At 39.6% G+C, this 23,087-nt stretch overlaps 2 protein-coding genes across 4 annotated transcripts; one reads left to right on the forward strand and one right to left on the reverse strand.

Annotated features, from left to right (window-relative positions):
- The first annotated feature begins 753 nt into the window (after window positions 1-753).
- On the forward strand, window positions 754-11,990 carry parn (poly(A)-specific ribonuclease (deadenylation nuclease)). 2 transcript variants are annotated; one of them, XM_023297702.3, is made up of 26 exons: window positions 754-890; window positions 1,122-1,199; window positions 1,316-1,395; window positions 2,662-2,729; window positions 3,652-3,733; window positions 3,909-3,969; window positions 5,552-5,720; window positions 6,077-6,139; window positions 6,227-6,265; window positions 6,344-6,386; window positions 6,467-6,547; window positions 6,715-6,771; window positions 7,020-7,097; window positions 7,239-7,282; window positions 7,381-7,423; window positions 7,815-7,890; window positions 7,984-8,094; window positions 8,189-8,258; window positions 8,349-8,404; window positions 8,747-8,833; window positions 8,928-9,002; window positions 9,095-9,263; window positions 9,386-9,510; window positions 10,553-10,619; window positions 10,703-10,875; window positions 11,008-11,990. In XM_023297702.3, exons 1-26 carry the CDS (start codon window positions 872-874, stop codon window positions 11,049-11,051), a joined length of 2,058 nt encoding a protein of 685 aa, XP_023153470.1. In that variant the 5' UTR covers window positions 754-871; the 3' UTR covers window positions 11,052-11,990. The 2 variants fall into 2 exon arrangements, with proteins under 2 accessions (XP_023153470.1, XP_023153469.1); XM_023297701.3 differs by having other exon boundaries at window positions 762-890; window positions 11,005-11,990.
- Window positions 11,991-12,297: 307 nt separating this feature from the next.
- LOC111587653 (RNA exonuclease 5) lies at window positions 12,298-22,978 on the reverse strand. Of its 2 annotated transcripts, XM_023297700.3 has the most exons (20): window positions 22,896-22,978; window positions 22,098-22,370; window positions 21,807-21,933; window positions 21,587-21,698; window positions 21,297-21,404; window positions 20,776-20,864; window positions 20,421-20,536; window positions 20,033-20,171; window positions 19,313-19,407; window positions 19,120-19,222; window positions 18,817-18,908; window positions 17,687-17,795; window positions 17,032-17,148; window positions 16,813-16,950; window positions 16,575-16,667; window positions 16,330-16,470; window positions 16,122-16,245; window positions 15,833-16,032; window positions 12,958-13,067; window positions 12,298-12,870 (listed from the first exon to the last, which is right to left on the reverse strand). In XM_023297700.3, exons 2-20 carry the CDS (start codon window positions 22,361-22,363, stop codon window positions 12,816-12,818), a joined length of 2,334 nt encoding a protein of 777 aa, XP_023153468.2. In that variant the 5' UTR covers window positions 22,364-22,370; window positions 22,896-22,978; the 3' UTR covers window positions 12,298-12,815. The 2 variants fall into 2 exon arrangements, with proteins under 2 accessions (XP_023153468.2, XP_023153467.2); XM_023297699.3 differs by having other exon boundaries at window positions 16,122-16,470.
- Between the last annotated feature and the right edge of the window lie 109 nt (window positions 22,979-23,087).

Genomic DNA, 23,087 nt, shown 5'->3' on the forward strand with positions numbered 1-23,087 from the left:
ATTCAGATTCAGATTTAGAAAATTTTATTTGTCCCCAGGGGACAATTAAAAAGGCACATAGAGCAGGCAGTGCAACAATGATGCAATATTTAAGAAACAGGGATAAATATATATACAAATCTATAGCAAGTAATATAGGAATAAAAATAAAAAAGAGAGAAATAAGCCAAAAAAACACAGCTGGTAACATATTAGTGCAAATATGTCATACATAGTGCAAATACGAATGAATGGCTAGTTGATTTTTAGAAAACCCTTGTGCAATTATGTTAGCATGTGAATAAAAATGTGAGATTTCATGGAAAACATGAAACTGCCTGGGTGACCCCTAAATTTTGAATGGTTGTGTATAGATTGCAGACTATTTCAAATGAGATATTTATGATTGGTACACTTACAACTGTGACCTTAGACCTTGATTAAAAAAAAATGTCATTTTGAGCTCTTCTTGGGATTTTTTTTCTCTTAAAGTTAAAAGAGTGCCACGTTTATATAATTTGTGGAAAACTAAATAGAAAAAAAATATGAACAAACCACTTGAGTGAAAATAATGACATAAAGCTGCTGCACTAAAACGCAAAATCGGTGTTTCAAATTTCATGTCCCCCATCATTCCTGTATAAATGCGTAGTCAAATAGAACTATACTAAATAACACGATACATTTATTCTTAGCGGTGTTAGCTTTTTTTGTTTTGTTTTATTTTTTTTTAATCTTGAATGAAAATAATTTTTGACTAAATCTCCATAAAGACGGCGGACCATTACAGCGGTAGTCGGGGCGACGGGAGCGGAACTGTTTGTCCAGCCGTTAAAAGGCAGTTGACGGAGGTTAGCTAACGTTAGCTGTCAGCCAGGTTCATTGTGCAGGGATGGAGGTAACACGCAAAAGTAAGTAGCTGGACAGCTTTCGCTCATCGACTCTCTCTGCTCGCTATGTACAGCATGACAACGTACGACACTGCGGTTATGTGATATATCTGTAAAACGGACAAGACTGAAAACGGAGCTTCCTCGGGGTTTGTGCTACTAACTAGCTAGCCTGTTAGCTAGCAGCGGCGGCTAGCACGCGTCCCTCGTTACACTAACATGCCGATATTAACGCATTTTTCCTCCTTCCAGATTATAAGGACAGTTTAAGCACGGTGTACAGCGCCATAGAAGAGGCTGACTTCCTTGCCATCGATGGAGAATTTTCAGGTAACCTTGTAACCGTTTTAGCAGAGATGCCGATGGAAATGACCAGCGCTCTGTGTGTGTGTGTGTGTGTGCGCGCGCGCGCGCGCGCAGACTCACAAATGTTTTTGTGTTTTAAGGGATAAGCGACGGTCCTAATGTCAGTGCACTGACCAACGGGCTGGACACACCGGAGGAACGATACACAAAGCTGAAAAAGGTTAACCGAGTTCATGTATACCCCATTGCTGCTGCTGCTGCTCACTCCCCATGCATACTCCAGTGTGTTCAGTTCATCCACAGTCCTGCAGCAGCCTGAACCAGGGTTTCTGCAGGGCATTAAAAAGCATTAATAGTTATTAAGTTGATTTTGCGAAAGTTAAGGCCTTATATGGCATTAAAAAGCATTGAACTTGATTCTCAGTTGCATTAAAAATTCTTTCTGCAGTTTTCAAGAAAATTTTTGACAATAATATTATAATAATATATAATTATAGACTGCCATTCATCAGATATGTGCTTCTACGTAAACATGCTGAAGCATTGCGATAATTGTTCCAGCCGGTTGGGTACAATTGCCAAAAACTGCATGTTTTTAACCCTCGTGTCGTCCTGCGGGTCAAATTGACCCGTTTTAAAGGTTGAAAATGTGGAAAAAATATTTTTTCAGTAAAACTTCTGATGTCCACATTTTCAACATTTTTGGGAAATTTTTGAACATTTTTCGGTGGAAAAAAGAAATGCTAAAAAAATGTTTCTTAAGAACGTTCACAAAAAAAATAATTTTTGTGAATGTTCTTAAAGAAAATATTAGAAGTTTTACTGATATATATGTAACCACTTTAGATACTTTTAGGATTTTTTGGAAGATTTTTACTCATTTTTTAAAAATATTTACAAGAATTTTCTTGCCAAATTTGGGGGGTATTTTTTATTTTTTTTTTAAATAAAACTTTTAAGGGAAGCTTTTAAGGAATTATTGGAATTTTCTTCCTGAAGGTTTTGCACATTTTCAAAAATATGGGGATTTTTTTTTTATTTTTTTGCTGAATTTTTGGATTTTTTTTTTTTTTTCAGACAAGACAACAATATTTTTTGGTGCCCGTAAATGAGGACAACAGGAGGGTTAAAGTGGCCGGCAGGCTGGACCAGGTGGAGGAGAACTGGGAAATGGGGAAATGCAAATTCCAGCAAAAATGGCTAGAAAACGTGGATTTCAGCGAATGACTGCAGCCCTCGGGTGGTCAGGGGTGGTTTCTGGATTCAGAAATAGTGGACTATCGGGACAGTGTTCATATAAAAATCATCTTTTACAAAAAAAAACAAAATCTGTGTAATTTGTTGAGTTCACGGTCGTGGCATTAAAATTTTGACAGTATAGCATTAAAAAGCATTAAATTTGACTGGCTGATTTCTGCAGAAACCCTGTGAAAACGTCCAGTTTGCTGTTTATCTTGTTTAAGCTCTTTTTATTTCTGTCCACCAGCATTCCATGGACTTTCTGCTGTTCCAGTTTGGGCTCTGTACATTCAAGTATGACCAGACAAAGTCAAAGTGAGTCACATCTGCTTGACAACTGCACAAATAGACCAGGCATTGACATTCTGAGACCAATCAAAAGTACTGTTTCCATTGTCGTTTGCTCTGGTGTCGTCTTCATTTCATTTAGTAAAATCATTGAAGTTTCATGTCATGATTCCTCGAACCATCTTGTGACTTGAAACATGACTGGATTACAAAATGGGCCACTGCCCAAAAAGAGGCTCACAAGCCTGCATGCTTGCAGTGTGTATACTGCTTTGTGCTAATTCAATTAAAAAGTTCTTTGGAAATATAAAGGATCAAAGCATATTTTATCAGATGACATCATAAGAGCCTTAAGATCTCTTCTGCTTTATTACAAGATTTTGAGGCCCAGGTTTTATGTCATGTTCTGTCAAAATTATTTAGTTCTTTTATCATGTGTAGTCCTAATTTATTGTGGTGCTAATGAGTGTCCAGTGGCTGATTTTTGCCCCAATAGGCAAACTTTGATTTACAATGGTCAAAATAGCAACTACAGTCAAGCCCGAAATTATTCATACCCCTAGCAAACTTTGACTTCAAGTTACTTTTATTCAACCAGCAAGTTTTTTCTTGATTGGAAATGACACAGATGTTTCCCAAAAGATAATATGATGATGTACACGAGATGTCGTCGTGGAAAAAATACTTTCTCAGCTGTTATTTACATTTAAAAGTAACTTCTAAGTCAATGTTTGCTAGGGGTATGAATAATTTCGGACTTGACTTTATGTATCGGCTTCCCCCAATACCTTTAATGGGTTCTTTGCAAAATATGTGTAAGCTACGGATTAATAATGGAAGTTATCCAGCTTTTGTATGATTTACTTGCTGGTTATTGTAATAAACTCTCAGGAACTTGAATTATTTCACACATCCTCATTTTCTATTCTCTGTTGTTTTTTCTTTGCAGGTATATCACAAAGCCCTTTAACTTTTATATTTTCCCAAAACCGTTCAACAGGACGTCCCCTGACATAAAGTTCATTTGTCAAGTAAGTGAGTGTGCCTCCTCACGGTTACTGGATTGCTTCTTTTGAAAACAAGTGAGATAAATGAGTTTTAATCTTCACTGGGATTTAAATTGGTTAAAAAGGTAGCTCATGCAGTGCCCGCTCAGCTGCAGAAAGTTTGAAGAAAGGTAAGACAGAATCGCTTTTGTCGTTTCAGAGTTCCAGTATTGACTTCTTGGCCAGTCAGGGTTTTGACTTCAACAAGGTGTTCTGTCACGGTAGGTGTAGAATGAATTTTTCCATATAAAATGCCTTTTTGTGTTGTAAATGCACAGCGCAGGGTGTCTGGATGGCAGCATATATTAAACTTGAACTTATAGAAAGTTAGGTCCTTTTCTGTAATGGAATGTTTGATTTTTTTTTTTTGCAACCGTTTATTTTGGTGAAGTTCTTGAATGGTGTTTTTGTCTAGACATGACTCATGTAAAGTTTTAGACATTTTGTTAATTTTCTGTAGAAAAGTGTGTTGTACAGAAGGACATGAGTCATTTGTTGGCTCATGAAAGCCGTCATCTGTCAGACTAGAGTGACACCAAACAAAATAGCAATTCTGTCAGATTTTTTTTTTTTTTTTTTTTTTTTTTGGGCCAAGCCTTTGTAGAAACCTAGATAGTTTGAAATTTGATAATTTTGCAACGTGGCCCTGACAGCAAATTAGATGTACACAAGATCAAGACAAAGACATTGTCACTCGAAACAGTCTCTCACGCCAACAGCCTCACTAATGGAAATGATCACAAACTTTATTTGAAAGATAAGCTTGTAAAGGCTGAACTTCTCTGTTGACTGAGCGCCTTCAAGCTGTGTTCCAACTGGACTTCTCTTGTGCATTCTTGAAGATGTTTGACATCTCCTCGAAGAGGCTTCTTTAATATTGCACTGAACTGAGATGAAAAAGCCTCTTAGGTAAGAGGTGACACATCTTCAAGAATGTAAAGGAGAAATCCAGTTGCTTTTTAACAGAAGCTCCCAGGATTACCATGACCTAGATGGTTGAGAATCTACACATTTAGTTTTTTTACCTCTTCATCACAGGGATGGTAATGTTGTTGACAACTTTCAGTAGCTTAAAAATGCCAGGAACATTGCTAAAACTAATGTGCAACACCGTTATAGTTCTCTTGCTGCAGAATTGCCAGAGGAAAACTCCATATTGCAAATATGGCTCATTTGCTTCCAGTATTAACATGTGATCTTTATCTGACTATATTATCTCAGTAATAGTTTAAATAATTTGAAGGTCTTTACATTTACACTGGGCATTAAAAAGAATTCTTACACTCTTGATTTTGTGCTCAAAATTTTACCCAGTCTCAATAAACACATTAATCTTGCGTGATTGGCTGATTTGTCAACAAACTTTGCATGTTCTAGTTCAAGGGAAGCAATCTAGATGTATGGACTTCTATATTGTTCTACTGCTGAGCTAATGATGCTGCTACCTGTAGTTTTTGTTGAGGTTAATTAAAGTAGCAGGAAGAGGCAGGTGAGCTTTCAACTTGCTAACTTTTTTAAGAAATTAACTGTGGTCTTACTGTATAAATTTCATTTACACCTACCTGAGATCAGATCACATCAGTGTGTTCCTAATCAGCTGCAGTGTGCTCTGCATCCATTTGCTGCTGTAACATGCATTATTCCTTATTGAGGGAACTTATCTTGATGCAGATCAGGTTTTAATATTAAGTGTTTCATGTTATTGAATGGCCTAATACAGTAAGCTGCCAGTGTCTGGTTCATACAAGCATATAAGTACAGGTCACTGTGCAAAGGTAAAATTGAGACTTCTGGTTTTCAAAGGAATCCCATACCTAAATCAGGAGGAGGAAGCCCAGCTGAGAGAGCAGACTGAGGAGAGGAGGAATCAACAAGCTAATGGTGTAGGGACACCATCCTTTATCTCCCCATCGTCCTCCAAAGGCCCTGCACACGTACCTGAGGAACATAAAGATTTTATCAACAGGGTGGTGTAAGTGTTCCACATCATACTTTTATCTATTGTAAAAACGCAGTTCGGATTAGAGCCATTTGAGTAGTTCTCGTGTCAGAACAATTCTGGGTAGTGAGAGTTGTGTATTAAGACAGATTTTGTGGATGGTGGTAACAGCTTGGTTCTTTCATGTGGGAACCAGGTGTCTTTTTGTCTTGGTACCTCTCCTTCACGGTGTATCGTGGCTGGAAGGAGATCCAGCCATGGCAGCCCCAGAGTCACACAAGACGGACAGCTGGTTTTGACATAATTGAATCTTCCACAAAGCCTTTTTGCCTTTATTTTAGTTTTGGCCTAATTATGTTTTGATAATTTCCGTTGCGTTTTCCTTGCAGAGAGAAGGTTGAGGCCCTCTTCAGTAACTCAGAAAAGACTTTGGACTTGGATCCATGTACTGGGTAATCTAGCCTCTCTCTCAAAAGTCACATCTACCCTAAATTTGTATTTAACCATTTAAATCATGCATTTTATTTTTTTCTGACCAGGTTTCAGAGGAAGCTGATCTACCAGACACTGAACTGGAAGTGAGTGTCGCTTAAGGCTTTGCATTTTATTGTCGTTATTATTACTGTTGAAGGTTAACATTTGTCTTGATCTCGCAGGTTCCCAAAGGGTCTTCATGTGGAAACAGTGGAAACAGAAAAGGTCAGCATATGTTTTATTTTTACCTTTTTTGACACTTTTTTTGGTGTAGAATTATGGATGTAAGTTCTGTTTCTGTGCAGAAGGAGCGATACATCCAGGTCAGTAAAGTTGATGAAGAGGAGAGGAAGAGGAGGGAACAGCAGAAACTGGAGAGAGAGCAGGTGAGTTGTAGTGCAAGAGAGTTGTTCAGTTTACATTCTTGTCCAAATTGTTAAAAAGTGTGTTAGAACACTTTGAAAACAAGTTGGTGCATCTTCTTTAAAAACATTTTACAGAACATGAAAGTGAATATTCTGAAGTCTAATGTTGTCCCACATGTGTCTTTCAGGAGGAACTAAATGATGCTGTTGGTTTCTCCAGGGTCATCCACGCCATCTCTAAATCTGTGAGTCAGCCTTGAGTTTGTCACTTAAAGTTCTTGTCAAAGTTACAAGTTTTGAATTTCACAAAAATAAAATCAGTGATGCTCCAAAATTTTGACTGCCATGGCTTTCAGACATACCTTTCTCAGCTTCGCTTTTGTGTCACTTCTTTTACTAAATTACATCTTTTTTTCCTGAGTATTTTAAGGTGGTGTTGTGTTTTTAGTGCTCTTTAGATAAATCTGCTTAAACTGTACCGTCTGACACACAGGGGAAACTTGTCGTTGGCCACAACATGCTCTTGGATGTGATGCACACCATCCACCAGTTCTACTGCCCTCTGCCAGAGGTACAGGATGGATTCTTTAAATATGGTGTTTTTCAGCAGCTAAATATTCAGCCTTTTTTTTTTTTACTACTTAAAGCAGCATTTTAAAGTAAAGTAATCTGGTGATCTATGTGTTATTTATGGCAATATGCCTTTCTCTAGGATCTTCAAGACTTTAAAGAGGTTACAATGTGTGTCTTCCCAAGGTAATTTCTTCTTTTTGTTAAAATGTGTTTTCATGTCTTCACAGATGCATTTCTTAGGTTTATTTTGATGTTGAATGTTGTCATTTATTCATTTGTAGACTTCTGGACACAAAGTTGATGGCGTCCACTCAGCCATTTAAGGTAAATCATTTCCTGAAGTGCTGCACAATACCAGATGCATTGTGCTTTAGTTAGTTCACTGACAGATGTATTAAAAGGAAAAAACAAACATCAGATGCAATAACTTATATTTTTTTCCCTGTAAATCTGTCACCCTGTAGAGTTGTTTCCTGCTCAGTATGATATTGTTAGCCACTGTGCACAAATTACTTTATCCACATACTTGACCTCTAAAGATGAGTGATTTTTAAGTCAAGATTGTTAAAGTCTTCATATAATTGGTATGATTATGCTATGATAGTGCAACAGAAGCTCCCCCCATCACCCTGAGATTTAATTTGTGATCTTGGTCTCTAAACTATAAATGAACACCTGAGTGCTTTTGACATGTTTTTTGCCTTTTGCTTTACAGGAGTTGATCACTAACACTTCTCTGGCAGAGTTGGAAAAACAGCTGAAGGAAAACCCCTTTAAGTCGCCACAAGTCGGTGAGTAAATTCTCTGGCATAGGCTCGAAGTACACTGACGTTACAGCAAGCCAAAAAAACCTGCTGACCTCTTTTCTTCTCTCTCCGGGTCAGAAACGACAGAGAGGTTCCCCAGTTATGACACAGCCCAGGAGCAGCTCCACGAGGCAGGGTATGATGCCTACATCACTGGCCTGTGTTTCATCTCCATGGCCAACTACCTGGGTAAGGCACAGTCACACTGGTCCTATTCACAAATAAAGAAATGTGCCTTGAATACTTGACATTTTAACTAGTTCTGCTTAACATGCCTTTACAGGTTCTTTCTTGACTCCACCCAAAGCTTACATCTCAGCCCGCTCCAAACTAATTGAGCCTTTCTTTAACAAGTAAGCGATAATAAGCCCATAATTTGTTGAATTAATTGCTTAAAACGTTTTTAGGAAATGCTTATAATCCTCCTACTTTGTGTTCTCTAGGCTCTTCCTGATGAGGATTATAGATATACCCTACCTCAACATCACAGGACCAGATTGTAAGTCAACCAGCACTCAGTGGATTTTTTTTATGCTTTGCTACATGCTTAAATTTCTTCAAGCTTTTTTATGCAGGGCTGCTTTTTGGTTATTGTAAACATTAGTTAGAGCTGTTACTATATAATCTGTTGTGAAAAACCAAAACGGGCAATTAAAATCTGTGCAGAGCTGCGCAGATGGTGTTATTTCCTATTTTATTTCACACTTGGATTGAGCTTTCACTTTACACTGAGTCATTTCATTCATTTTTAAAATACAACAACTTGGTGTGGACTGAAATTAAAACTGCACTGGCCACTTCTCCACCTCATGTTTCCGTTTGATTTCTGCTGCTCGTACAGTGCAACCCAAGAGAGACCATGTCCTGTATGTCACCTTCCCAAAAGAATGGAAGACTAGTGACCTCTACCAGCTCTTTAGTGCCTTTGGTAAGACATAATTAAGCATGTTAATTCTACCTTCAAACAACTATTACCAGCTGTTTATCATTTACCTTCTTGTTTCTTTTTGCAACTCACTCAGGAAACATCCAGGTTTCATGGGTAGATGACACATCAGCATTTGTGTCGCTGAGTCAGACAGACCAGGTACAAATAGGTAAGTCCGAAACTGGTTGCGTACACACACACTGAACTGGACTCTGCATAAATACATCTTGGACAATGTTAATGTCTTCTTTTCTTGTGCAGCTATGAACACCAGCCGCTATGCAGAGAGCTACAAGATCCAGACATATGCAGAGTACATCCAGGGTAAAGAGAAGGAGAAGCCTGGCCAAACAGCCAAAACCTGGGGCGAAGATGGCTGGGTGAAATCTAACTATACCTCCTCCACTACTTCTGGGTTTGGATACCCCAGGTATGCCTGGACTGCTGACCCCTCCGTTTTTCGGTGTAGCATTCTGTATTTGTGTAGTAGTTTCTGCAGATGGCACACGCTGTGTTTACACTGACACGTCTGGCCTATTTCTGCTGTTCTAGGATGAGGAAACGCAGCATCAGTCCCGTTCAGGGAGCGCAGGGAACCGAAGAGGCTCTAATTGCAGATGGCTGGAGTCACTACTCATACCCAGATAGCACTGGCAGCAAGAAGATGAAAACTGATGGTGTGTGAATTCTTGAGTGCATTTGTACTTTCCTGCTGCAGTGTGGTAGCATGCAGCAAGGTTTTCCCTTGGAAAGTACTTAGCAGAGTTACAGCGTGCCCCAAGGCAGAGGGCACGTGGTGTTGTGAATAATCATCACAACCATGGAGGTAAAGATGAGCAAGCCTGGGTAATTTGTTTTACATCAGATTTTTATATTTTATTTATGGCCACCTGCTTCAGAGCAGATGGGTCAGATGCCTTCTTAGCTGACAGCATTGTAACCACAGACATTCATCCTGAATATTTCAATTGAAGGAGCACATTAAGTATTTACACCTATGTTTCTTAGGCTTTGTTTTCCCTTTTTTTTTCTTCCAGTTGTGCCATTTTGTAGTTCAAGATACATATTGGTGACCAATTTAAGGCAAAAAACACCATAAAGGGTCTTTGTAAGATGTTGGGCCACCATGTCCTCCAGAACAGTTCTGGAACTCGACTCCCTCATTTGGTGTTTTGATGAGTGGTCTAATATGTTGGTTCAGAATCTCACTTAAGTGTTCAGTTGGGTTGAGATCTGGTGATTGTGAAGGCCATGGATATGGTTCACATCATTTACAGACTTGGTGACTCTTTATGCCCAATGGATGGAGGCAGCGGCATCCTAGAAGAGACCACTCCCATCGTAGAATAGAAATGTAATGTTTCCTCACGGAACAAACTGATCACTTTGTATTGATTTGCAGTGACTCTGCCCTTTTAAGGGGACTAGTGGGTCCAAACATGCCGGCAAATCTCCCCAACAGCACAACAGAACCGCTAGATCAAGCAAACAGTTTTTTCCTTTAATTTGTCATCATTCTGTATGTGCCAGTTTCACATTAAAATTTCTTAAACAATAGCTAGCCATTTGTCTCAGCTGTCAGAGGAGCTGTTTTCATCCAACGTAACTTTAAATACCAGGTGTTGCATCTTTTAATCTCAAAGGCTCAACCTCAACCTTGCATTCTGTATAAGGAGATCTAATCTAGACTTTCCTGTCTTGCTTGACACTGTTTTCCAGTTCCAAGTGGACAGGCAAATGCAGACGCTGTTGAGAGCAAGACCTCAGAGGGATGGCTTAGGACAACGTAAGTAGAGAAACGGTCGGTACTTGTGACTAGTGTCCTGTTTGTTGGTGTTTTTAGCCTCTAATGCTTGGTGTGTTCTGCAGAGATGCATCCAATTCAGCTGAGTTAAGTCCAGCACATGATGATGATGATGAGGATGATAAAAGTTCTGGGGACACAGATCCATGCAGTGATGCTGAGGGGACAATCACTTGGCAGCAAACCTCAACAGTCCACAGGAGGAAAAGTCAAAAGAACAAGAAAAAGAAGTCTGAAGGTGTGTTTGTGTTAATTGCATTTGACCTGTTGAGTTGACAATTTCTGAATGAGTGAAAGTACCAAAGTGCGGCCTTAGTTGTGATTTGAAATGTTTCTGCTTTTTTTTTTTTTTTTTTATTTTGTACAGCAGCTGAATCCACAACCTCCTTGTTTGACGTCCCAGACCTCTGGTAGCGAGAGGCCACTGTCCCACACTGGGCTCCTGCTCAGGGTCTCTTCAGAAGCACTTGGGGCACTCTCCTTCAAAGTCCTACAGCACTGGGAGTAGTGTAATGCCCTGATTAATTCATTCACTCTGCAGCTGTGCATACCGTGTCCAAAGCTACCAGCCCAGCCACTTGACTGGACTGTTGAAAGAGAGAACACAAGCCATAACAACAGTTGCCATATTTTGATGTAATGCCAGAGGAGCAGGCAACTCGTCTGGGTAAACACACAGACACACACACACAGACACACACACACACCACCAGATCTTGTAAATCTAAACCAGAAAAATGTTCCTTTATTCTCTGATGTGTTCAGACTGGAATCTGCCACCACACTCATGCTGTCACTTTGGAATCATTCATGGATTTTAACGAGTCACCTGTCGACAGTCTATTTTGTGAGTGTGAGGTGTGTTTGTGTGAGCGCGTGCATGTGAGGGACATGTACATTTTCTGTAGTCTTTGTATCCCTGTGAATTTGTTTCATCAGTCGTAAAAGGTAAAATACCACTTGACAGGTCCTGTAGTTTCTAATGTCAGGGTTACTTAGTATTTTAATGCAGTCAGATATTTTCCCCATTTTAAAATTAAGTTCCGTCAACTTCTCAAGTTTTAGCCGACTTATATGAGCTTATCATCAATGATAATGTGATATTTATTATTGGTGGTATTTTGACCCTTCATGAGAGGTGCTGGTGTTTTTTTTTTGTGTACAGAATTGTTTTTCTTTACATTTTTGTGTTTAATATTTTGTAACTGTGTCAACCTGCAACGATTTCAGAGTATGTTCTAATGCAAAAGGTGTAAACGTTAAGTAAACAAATACTTTTTGTATAAGACAAAGTTTAAAAATCCTCAAATATTTCCTTGGAAAGGGAAAAAATTAAAGAATGTTTCTTAGTAATCTGTTTTCATCTCTTCTGTTTTGAGTTAATAGTCATTGCATTGTAACTTTCACATTTAGAGCACAATTTAATATACAGATTCAGAAATTTTTAACATGCATTTGTTTATCTACATGCTTCAGTTTAGAGGTCCTGGTGACGCTCTGGTAAAACCACAACTGAATGTAGCTAAACATTTGATATATAGCATTAAAACATTTGCTCTAGGAACTTAAATGGGCCACCTTTGACTCAAATCGATTTTACTATATTTCTATATTTGTTTTGTTACCTGTCTGTGTTAAAAGTTAGTAATAAAAGAAAAAATGGAAATTTGAACAATTTAATCACACAGTATCCAAATCTTAAATACAATTCATACTTAAAAATATAGCAATCTCTTGTATTAAAGTGACAGTTCATTGCATTACAGTAATAGTATTCATTATGCACCGACTCCTATGTGACAAAGGGTGCTAGACTTGCTGATCTACTGCACTGAGTTTTGTGCTTTCTTCAGCTTCCTGTACAAGTTGATTTTGTAAAGTATTGTCAATTCATCATCATGTTTCCAACAGTTATACACAGGACATACACAAAAGGCAAATGTTAGTTTGTAACTTTGATTATTTCCAGGCCACAAACTATGTATTTGCCTTATCTTAATGTGCAAAATACTGCTTTTAGCTCTCAGTGAGAACATGTCTGAGATAAAGGAAGTCTCAATAAAACACAAAGCCTCTTTCCTTTTTATTTAACCGATTACATTCAATCCAGTACAGTTGGGCTGAGGAATCCTAGAACCTGCCCATGTTTTTGCTGGTGCAGATTTATGCTCAGTTTCCTCAAGACCCTTGCTTGACCTCCATTAGACACAGCCCAGGAAAGTGACCATTCACACTGAGGAAGAGAACACAAGGAGGAAATGCTTCATAAATATTTAATTAGAGAGCAGACTATGCCAGAAACACTGTTGGGAGTCCTCACCTGGTGTGTCCGAGCAGCACAACCACAGACAAGGTGCTGTCTGGGAGGGATCTGAAGAGTTTTCCCAACCGGCTGTCCAGCTTCTTCATCATGTGATCCATTTCCAGATCCTACACAAAAACATCAAATCACAGATGGGAGTTTTGTTGTGCACTTCCATTGGATCTATACTGAAACAGAGATAATTAAAAAACAAAAAAAACCCACAACATAATACCCCACTGGGAATGTAATCCGATCAGAGCATGGATTATAGAGAAATCCTGTATATTCCTGATACTGTTACCAGCCCTAAACCACTGGACGCTGTCATACATCCCACTGAGTTATATAAAGATTGGATAGTCATTAACACACCTTGATTTATAAGGTTTTTCTATCAAAGGGTTTGACATCCTGAACATCTTAACATCCTTAGTCGAGTTCAGAACTAATAACCACAACACCAGTAGAAACTGGCTTTCAAAGTTCCCTATATCACCTCTGAACTGGGAGAGGTCAGTCTCTAGTACTATCCACCTTGCTAGTGCCATGAGCTGCAATAGTTACAATCTCTTCAGAAAATATTCAGTGTGTGGTAGATTACATTTTAAATAGCTAAAATGTTTTTTCTCCAGTCTCTCTACACTCCATACTGACAAAGTGAGAGCATGTCTGCAAATTTATTAAAAATCCACTCTCATTACAAAAATATCCATTATTTATATACCGCCCAATCCTCACAAGGGTTGCGGGGGAGCTGAAGTCTATCCCAGCTGATTTAGGGTGAAGGCTGGGGACACTGGACAGGTCACCAGTCAATTGCAGGGCTACACTTAGAGACAAACAACCACACATGCTCACAGCCACACCTACGGCCAATTTAGAACCACCAATTAAACTTTTGGACTCTGGGAGGAAGCCGGAGAACCTGGAGAGGAGAAAGATTCCAGGTGCCTTAACCGGGACGCGAACCAGAGATCTTCTAGCTTCTACTTTGTAGAAGCCAATTTAACAGCAGTTACAGTTTTAAGTCTTATTGGGAAAATCTCTGTAGGCGTCAGACATTTGGAAATGGGCAGTTTATCCCAGTCTTCCTGGCACATCCTCTCAGGCTCTGTCAGATTGGATGGGAAGCATCTGTGAACTGCCATCTTCAAATCTTTCTACCGATGTTCTGTGGGGTCTAAGTCTGGGCTTGGGTTGTCCCTAAGGCTTGTTTTGACCGTTTGCTTCAGGTCACTATGGTGCTGGAAGGTGAACAGTCTAAGGTCTCGGCAACTAGTATCCTTTAAGGACCTCTGTGTATTTGGCTGCATTCATCCTTCCTTCATTTCAGTCTCTCTGTCTTTGTCACTGATCAGTGCCACCATGGCATGATGCTGCCACCACCATGCATCACTGTAGGGATGGTTTTAGCAGGTGATGAGCAATGCTTTAGGGTCTATGTGAATAGTTCAGTTTTTAACTCATCAGACCAGAGAATGTTTTCTTCATGCTCTAAAAGTGATTAAAATGTCACCTGACAAACTCCAAGTGGACTGTTAAGTACCTTCTACTCAGAGTAGCTTACATCCTTATAAAAAGAGTTTGGTTGTAATTACAGAGAACACTCTAAGGAGTCTTTGGGTTTTTGGCTTCCTGACTGAGGCCATTCTTGTTCGGTTACTCGCTTCAGCCAGAAGACCAACCATATGAAGATGAATATAATAGTCCTGGTGCATCTAAACGTCTAATAATTCACATTTATTGAGGTAACTGTGCTCCTGGGAACACTCAAAGCTTCACAAAGTGTTTTATGCCCTTGCCCTGATCTATGATTCACCACAGTTTTATAGTGAAGGTCTAAAACTCTTTGGACCTTCTGGCTTGGTTTTTGTCGTGACACAGTATAAATTGTGGGACCTTAAGTATATACACAGATGGACTCCAGTCTTATGGCAGACACATCCCAAGAATGAATAAAGGAAACAGGACAATCTTGTTGACAATTTGGAGCCGTAGGAAAGAGACAGAATATGTTTAAAAATGAGAGGTTTCAGCTTTTGATTTGTAATAAATTTGTAAACATTTCTAAACACATGATTTCACTTGATCAATATGGATTACTGAGTGTAGAATGTTTAATTACAACTGCTTAAATGATCAATTATTCATGTGTGCAAGACTTTATACAGTCGCTCCTCATAACAAGCACTTGTTCCAACAATCATTTATTTTCCTGCCACATGTGCACTTGGAGATTTGGGTGGATGACAACATTTAAGTCATGCATTACCTTTCAGACCATTGTGACGCACAGATACAGTAAGCATGAACTGGGCCTGAAATTAAATGCTCAGTTTTTGCTGTGAGATTTTAGTCTTGATATGAATTAGTGAGACTTAACAGAGGCTGACAGCATCTTCCGAGCATTTGTTTTTTGTATTTTGTCATACCTGTGTGTTAGGCATCGATTTTATTATGATAAAATAAAACCAAGCCAAACTTTGCAAAGTATCTTTAAAAAAAAAACAGAGCAAAACTCAAAGTCTGTGGCAATACTTATGGCCTCGGGCAACTGCAATACTCAATGCACACCAGAAAACAACACTGTTGAATAGATGGAGACAAGAATCCTTCAGAGTCTTACCAAAACATTTAAACTCTGGAAAAAGTCAGTGTTGTTGTCTCAGGCTGTTCTTTCTGTCTAATGATGAACAAACTAAAGCGCTAAGAACTAAGACAAGATGCTAACAGGTTTAAATCTGTCATGGCATGTTTATAATGAACATATACAGCTATCTAAAAATGCACAAAATGATACGTGACAAATAATGCGATGTGTAAAATTCCACAGTAGTTCACGTTTAAGGATGTGTGACAATCAGTCAAATCAGCGCAATATTGACTTTACCTGAGAACTGTGGTACATGTTGGCTGTGTTCTCGTCCTCTGCCGTTTCCCCGTCACCTCTGATTGTGGTCACTGGCGTTGCCATGGCAACCCATGAAGGCAAATGGGGTGGAGTCAGAGATTGACAGATGAGGTAGTTCTCCTGTCGCAGATATTTAGAGGAGCTGAGAGCTGCATGTTTGCCCTCTGAACTCTCGAACTCTGTCAGCCAGAGACACACAATCTTTGTATGAACTCCCACTCAAACTGTGCAGCAAGATATAATTCATCATATAGCTTTTTTTACTCACTTATGCATGCATGTCTTGTATGTTTTCCAGGTTTGGCAGGCAGGATGACTCTCTCCACTGTACCAAAGTGACCAAATGTCTCAGTGACTGTCTCCTCAGACAGTGTAGATCTGGTATCAGTGAGCTGTAACAGGTTTGTTTTAGCTGCTGGCAAACCGTTTACAGGAGAAACACCTGAACATTTACTGTCTAATGTGTGTCCGTTAACCTTTGCAGAACTCTTTATGCATTCAGCCACACTGGGGTTCAGCTTAACGGCGTAGAGGTGACTGGTGTTGAGAGTGTCACCGGTTAAGGCATCAAGAGTCAGATCCAGGTCCAGCATTGACTCATTCATGGGCCTCTGCACCTAAAAATAAGAAATATTAGTACAACTGTCTAGAAAGGTTTGGACATACTTGCAATGGAAGGGAAGAGGTAACAGAAGCAAAAGAATAAAGGGAAGAGAGTTACCTTCATGGGCTGTCCCTGCACATTAAGTCCATTCAGAGTTTTTAAAGCTAGCGTTGCTCCCTCTAGCAGCTCAAACTCGACCTCTGCATGGACCTGGAGACCCAGCATGGTCAGAAAATGTAGGAAAACATAGTGAAGCCAATTCAAAAACTGGAGAAACTCTGAACAATTTAACACATGTAGTTGAAGTGAAGCAGGAATTATCACGATGACTCATAAGGCAGATGACGAGACATACTCTGACGCTTGTGTGCAACATTTTGATTCTTCCAACCGGTCCACAGCAATGGAACAGCCGCCTCACTTGTCTCTCAGAGAAACCTGCAGGGAACGGTCCAGCAAACACCACACACATATCCCGAAGATATGCACACAGCTGCAGGACAAACACACACAGTGAGGAGTACATCCACACGAGATGCAGCAGGACGATACATGTTTGGAATAACTGCCTCACACTCCGGTGCAGCTGCTCCTGATGAAGGAAGCGCCTCTTCAAATGGTTTGAGAAGGAAGAAAACTGGACGACAGAGAGGAAAGGATGCTTTGTCTGTCTCTTAAAGGATTCCAGCACCTGAAGAAGAGAAGATACAAGTTTCAGAAGTAGAGGAGGAAGAGTTTAATGGTCACTAGTGAGGGCAAATAAGGAGTGGAGCAAAAGATGGAGTAAGCAGAGGGAAAAAGATGCAAAGACACAGAAAGGTAGACAGAAGGCACCAGTCTGTCACTGCTGATTTGATTAAAGATACTCTGGTGGTGCAGCAGATTGATACTGATGTATATTCACCTACAACTTAATCAGTGATAATCAAATGCATACCCTGAGCCAAAGAGTAACATTCATCTGTCCTCACGTTGTCACTTTATAGGCCATGGCCAAATTATGCAGAAGTGCCGTGAAAGATTATTCAAAAACAGACACCTTGGGACATTCCAGACGTAATGAATGCAATGCTGCTAATGTCTAACAAACAGGTGAAACTGGCAAACTTGCTGCAAATGAAAACATATCAATTATGATCTGAAGGACAAAACAAGATCATTTGTGTTACAGACACGAGTTTGATCAGGTTAAACTGACTGCTCTTTCAAAAACCACAACCAATTCTCACCTCTTTGTCAGAGCTGTACCACTGCTGATTGGACAGATTCAAGGCGACATCAGAACGCTTTCCTAAAAAGGCTACTGACCGGCCGAGTAGCTGCAGTATGTCAGCAAACCTGCATGATAAAGAACGTAGAATCTGTCATTATGGCAGCCATGATGTTGGTTTCACAGTCAATGAACAACAAACCAGTCCAAACTACAATGAGCCAACTGTAGAGCTGCAAGGATTAATTCATAAACAAAACTCTAATTATAGTTTCTTGAATTGAAATATTTTCTGTGCTTAACTAAATGACAGTATATGCAGATGTGATAATAATACGCTGTCACATAATAACTGTAGAACCTGCCTTTGAAAAACAGCAAAATGTTCCTTTTGGTCTTGTGATGGATTTGAGCCTGCTCTGCCTCTATGGTTTGTACTGACATGAGCCTCCTGAATTTGCACTCAAATTGCTCCAAATTCTCATTTCTAATTGCCACTGTAGGCTGCATAATTCTTGAGAAGGAAAGAGGCAGAAGACGTGCAGAAAAAACAAAACAACTGGCAGAAACAAAAAACAAAAGACAGAAAATCACAGAGATGCTTATTTCTAACAGCACTAATGAATATGGTTGTCAATTTACAGTGGAATTTTTAACTTCACAGATCACAAACCTGGCAAACATACTTGGGATTAAGATCACAGCTCCTCAACAGTTACTACAAATTACAGGTCCCCGTGTAGTACTAGTCCAGTGTGAATAAGGTTTACGAGGGTAAAACTGAAAATCTTCAGAGTGTGGACAAACGACACATATGAAGAGGCCTATTTCGGGATTGGGAAACACTGACAGATATTTTTCACCATTTTCTGACATTTTAAATACCAAGCAAGTGACCAATTAATCTAGAAAACACTCGATAGATTAAACAGCGATGAAAATAACCATTACATGCAGCCCGATCATCTATCGATCCACTGCGGAGAGTGTTTTTAAAATGCTCCATTTTGAGTGTGAAACGTGTTGCTTTAGTATGGAGGTGAAAAAACCCAGAGGAAAGCTATGGTTATACCCAACTCAGTGTGAACATGGTATGAGTGATGGCTGTAAGATGTCAAGAATACAGAAAGAGTGTGTAACATGTTGTACCTGAGACTTGGTGTGGGTGCAGATTTGCAGTCAGAGGACTCCTCCTCCTCTATTGTGTATCCCCACAACTCCTCCAGATGACGTTCTACAACCTGACAGCGAGCATACACAGAAAATGTTGAATTGTTTCTGTGTGTGTGTGTGTGTGTGTGTGTGTGTGTGTGTGTGTGTGTGTGTGTGTGTGTGTGTGTGTGTGTGTGTGTGTGTGTGTGTGTGTGTGTGTGTGTGTGTGTGTGTGTGTGTGTGTGTGTGTGTGTGTGTGTGTGTGTGTGTGTGTGTGTGTCCTAGACAGTTATTTGCTACCTGACGAGGTCCTGTTTTGATGAAGTACTGGGCCAGCTCCAAGGCTGCTGCAGCATCCTCACTGGGATTATGACCCTTCTTCTCTTCGGTTTGTATTTGCCTCCTGGGATGCAAGTGAGAAATTAAATTATTACTTGTGGTAGGAGACACACACACACACACACACACACACACACACAAAACAAGAACTCACTTCAGCACTGTCTCGGCCAGAACCTTGAGCTTAAACCTCTGACCGAACTCTCTTCTGTACAGCAGTGAGGTGTCAATTACATGCTGGTGGATGAGCTGCAGGGAGGACAGACACAATACAGGTCAAAACTCTTACAGAAGAAGTTGTATCTATATTTTAAGACAACCTTTCCAAAATGGAATATCTATTCACGGAATATCTGAAATATGTGACCACTTACCATTACTGCTAGAATAAAGGGAATAAAATTACTTCTGTAAACTACTATGGCACGTTGAGTGAAGCCTGACTTGTTTGTTTTTGTAGTTGATGCATTGGACATGTTTAAAGCAACCAAAAAGGAGCATTGAAAAAAGGGAAAATTGTTACAAACATGAAATAAATATGTTTATGTTTCATCCAGCCGAAAGCCAGCACACACGAGATGTCTCAGTGGTCTTCATTTATTAATAGTGGTGCGTGATTACAAATCTATGAGCAAACAACACATTTCACATTGCGGCTTCCTCAGGCTCACTCAGTATTTATGTTTCATGTTGTGTCAGACTTCATCAGTTTAAAAGCCACACGGTGGCAGACAGCAGTGCATGTCAGTGGCCACATACAGATTATAAATACAATAAATTATGTATGTATGTTTTACTAAAGACACACTTTTCCCTGCGTATACATGGCAAGCTTCACATGGCTGAGGGTAAGTAGTTTGTCCGAGTCACTCACCTTTAGAGCAATGAGGTCATTGTTGATAGAGTGGCCCACCAGGACCGCGTCGCCTGGCAACAGCATCCTGAGTTTTTCCTGCACATCCCGCAGGGTGGTGGTAATTGGTTGCAACATGGCTGCAGTGATACCAGAGAACCTATCAGGAGGCACCCAGCGGCAACGGTGGGAACAGAAATGTGTTTGAAAAAAGTAAGTCAACAAAATAAAGTGTATGGAGAAGTTTGTCTGTACCTCAAGACTTAGAAATACTGGAAAAATGTGCCTTTAAGATGAAATCAATTATATATTCCATGGATTGTCACAGACCCAACTCCAGAGCAAGTATATTGTTGGCCATAAGGTTTTATTCGGATTTTCTGGCCCAGAAAAATGAATGTGTGTGTACTTGGTGAGGTAGTTGAGGATGCGGTTCTTGGGCTTCACCAGATTGTCCAGAACACAGTTCCCATCACTGTCCACCACAGAAACACGAGTCAACTCATGCCCCTTCTCTGTTAGGCACTAAAACACATCCACAAAGTGATGAACAGTTTGGAACAACAGTGGACTTAATGTAATAATTCAAAATATAATAACAGTTGCAAAAGACAGAGAGGCTTTGGTGCAACTTGCTCAGGTTTAACCATTAAAGCTGTGAACACAAGCAACATCTGCAATATGCCAAATCAGGTGAGGGGATGTTTCTCACTGGATTCCACAGTAGAAAGAAGGAATTAACTACATAACTGAGGGCATCTCACCATTTCACAGTCAAGTCCATACAGAGGGCTGCTGTCAGTCACACAGTCAACACTGTCTGTGCTCACAAATTCCTCGAAGCCTGGCATTCCTGTGCCGAGAGAAATTAAACAAGAAGTGAGTAGGAAGAGACTGAGACCATGTCTACATTACACCAACTAAATCTGGAAGCAATTCTGTTCTAAAATTGATGGTGCATTTAAGTGACAACAGGTTTAAAAAAAAAAAGCTTTCAGAAAACAATGGCATATGCATTTTACACAGTTTTGCTTTGACAGTACAAGCTTGGATGTAAACACATTGACACTGTGTTTTTGGATGTCTTATCGTAGTATGGTCTTGTCACAAAGTGACTAATTCCCATAAGAAGATCTTATTTTAGGCCAGCTATGACAGCTGCAAAATAAAAAGCCTGGATAAAAAAAACACTGCTCCTTCACAATGGATAAATGCCTGTTTTACCTTCTTGACCAAATGTAAAACTCAATAAAAATAATGCTCAGAAAAAATAAAGCTCACACACCCTTGACAGGGTAGTGCTTCTTGATCATCTCCTCCTGGGTGAGAACGTAAGCTGTCAGTCCTCTCCTCTGGGTCCCAAACTTGGAGATAACTGGGTGACCTTTCAATGCTGCAGTAATAATACACACATGCACAATTAAGTATTAAGTAAGAGAGAAAAACACTAAAAGAAAACACAAAAACACAACTACTGCTTAGAAAATTACACACACATGAATATTCTGACTAGATAGATAGATAGATAGATAGATAGATAGATAGATAGATCTACCATTTGTATACAATTCTCACCACTATGCAGATCATTGTCTGGTTTGGAAAAATAAACACAGTCCATTTTGGGAAGTTCACTGCTGAAGATTCCAGATGCTACGTTGTTACATGATGGTGTGAAGGTGACCCTCTAGAATGCAAAAACAACAAAAACAATCCTAAACACTGATGCTATGAACAGAATTTCTCTCCTTAAATAATTTATGTCAGTGTATTTACATTCCCTCTGGTTACTCACAGTGGTGTATTTGGTCCTGAGTTGTCGCAGGCTGAGGTAGTGTTTGTAAAAGTGACTCTGCGTCAGGCCCTCCACGATCACAACATTTAAACCTTCAACTTTTTTCTGATGGCGGAGGCGGCACCAACTAGGACAGAAACAGTTTGAGACCTACAAGTTATGGGGGCTGCAGTCTGCAAGTAAAGTCTTTTTATTATTATTGGTGCACAGGGACACAGTATAAGTTAGTTACTGCATATTATTTGCTGAGAAATGACACAGTAGATAACACTTTACAAGCATAGTCATTACCTGGGTTGTTTGATGCCACCTGTTCTCCCCAGAGCAGCGTAATGCAGCAGCTCAGTCAGCTTATTCAGTGTAATTGGTTGTTGAAGGCAGTCGAGCGGCACTGAGACCCTCGGTGAGCGAGAGAGACGTCCACTCTGCAGCGCTTCATCGCCCTCCTGCTCAGTTTTTAATGTCTTGGCCTTCTCATGTGCTCCCACGGCTGTGTTCTTTCTTTTCTTTGTGTTGCATAATGATGGCGATGATGACAATGATGATGAAGACTCCATGTTCAAGCTGACGTTCATAATGGGTATTAAAAAACAATTGAAATAGCATTGTATTGCAGACATTAAATGACAACTGCATATGTTTGTTTACTGCTGAGATTTACTCTCCAATATAAGTTTGTATTGTTTCAAGGTGCATATATATAAAGAAAGCAAAAAGAATTCAGTAGTTACTGATATGTCTGTAACGATTACTTCCATTGCTGACTAATCTCTGGATTATTTTCTTATTATTCTTATCAGTTGATTAGTCGTATACCCCGTGTTAAACAAGAGAACCAACGAATACTGACTTTAACAAGTGTGTAAGGTGACATACTAAAGTGCATTTATATTAACATTCATATTAAGATGAGCTGGTTCTGTGGATTCAGTGTTGTGGCTCATTAATAGTAAGAGTTATACAGGTAACACTCCTAGCTAGCAAACGCTTTCAAAAATAATTTACACTAAATACATTTGTAGTTTTGAGAATTTATAAGTCGTGTAGGGGCCTGAGAAGGGTAAAAAATGAATAGAAATGAGTAAATACCAGATATTAGGGGTCCAGCTGGGTAAAAAATGAAGCTTCCTCCTAGAGCGTAGAAACACATATACCACATGGGCAATGCACGATCCAATGCGTGGTGTCAAGTTTAAAAAATACTAGTGATACTTCCTGTTTGCATTTTTAAAAAATAAAAGTTCAGTAGCGACAACTGTCGGTGAGTGTAACTAAAACTGC

Source organism: Amphiprion ocellaris, chromosome 4 (genome assembly GCF_022539595.1).
Source record: "Amphiprion ocellaris isolate individual 3 ecotype Okinawa chromosome 4, ASM2253959v1, whole genome shotgun sequence".
Lineage (NCBI taxonomy): Eukaryota > Metazoa > Chordata > Actinopteri > Pomacentridae > Amphiprion > Amphiprion ocellaris.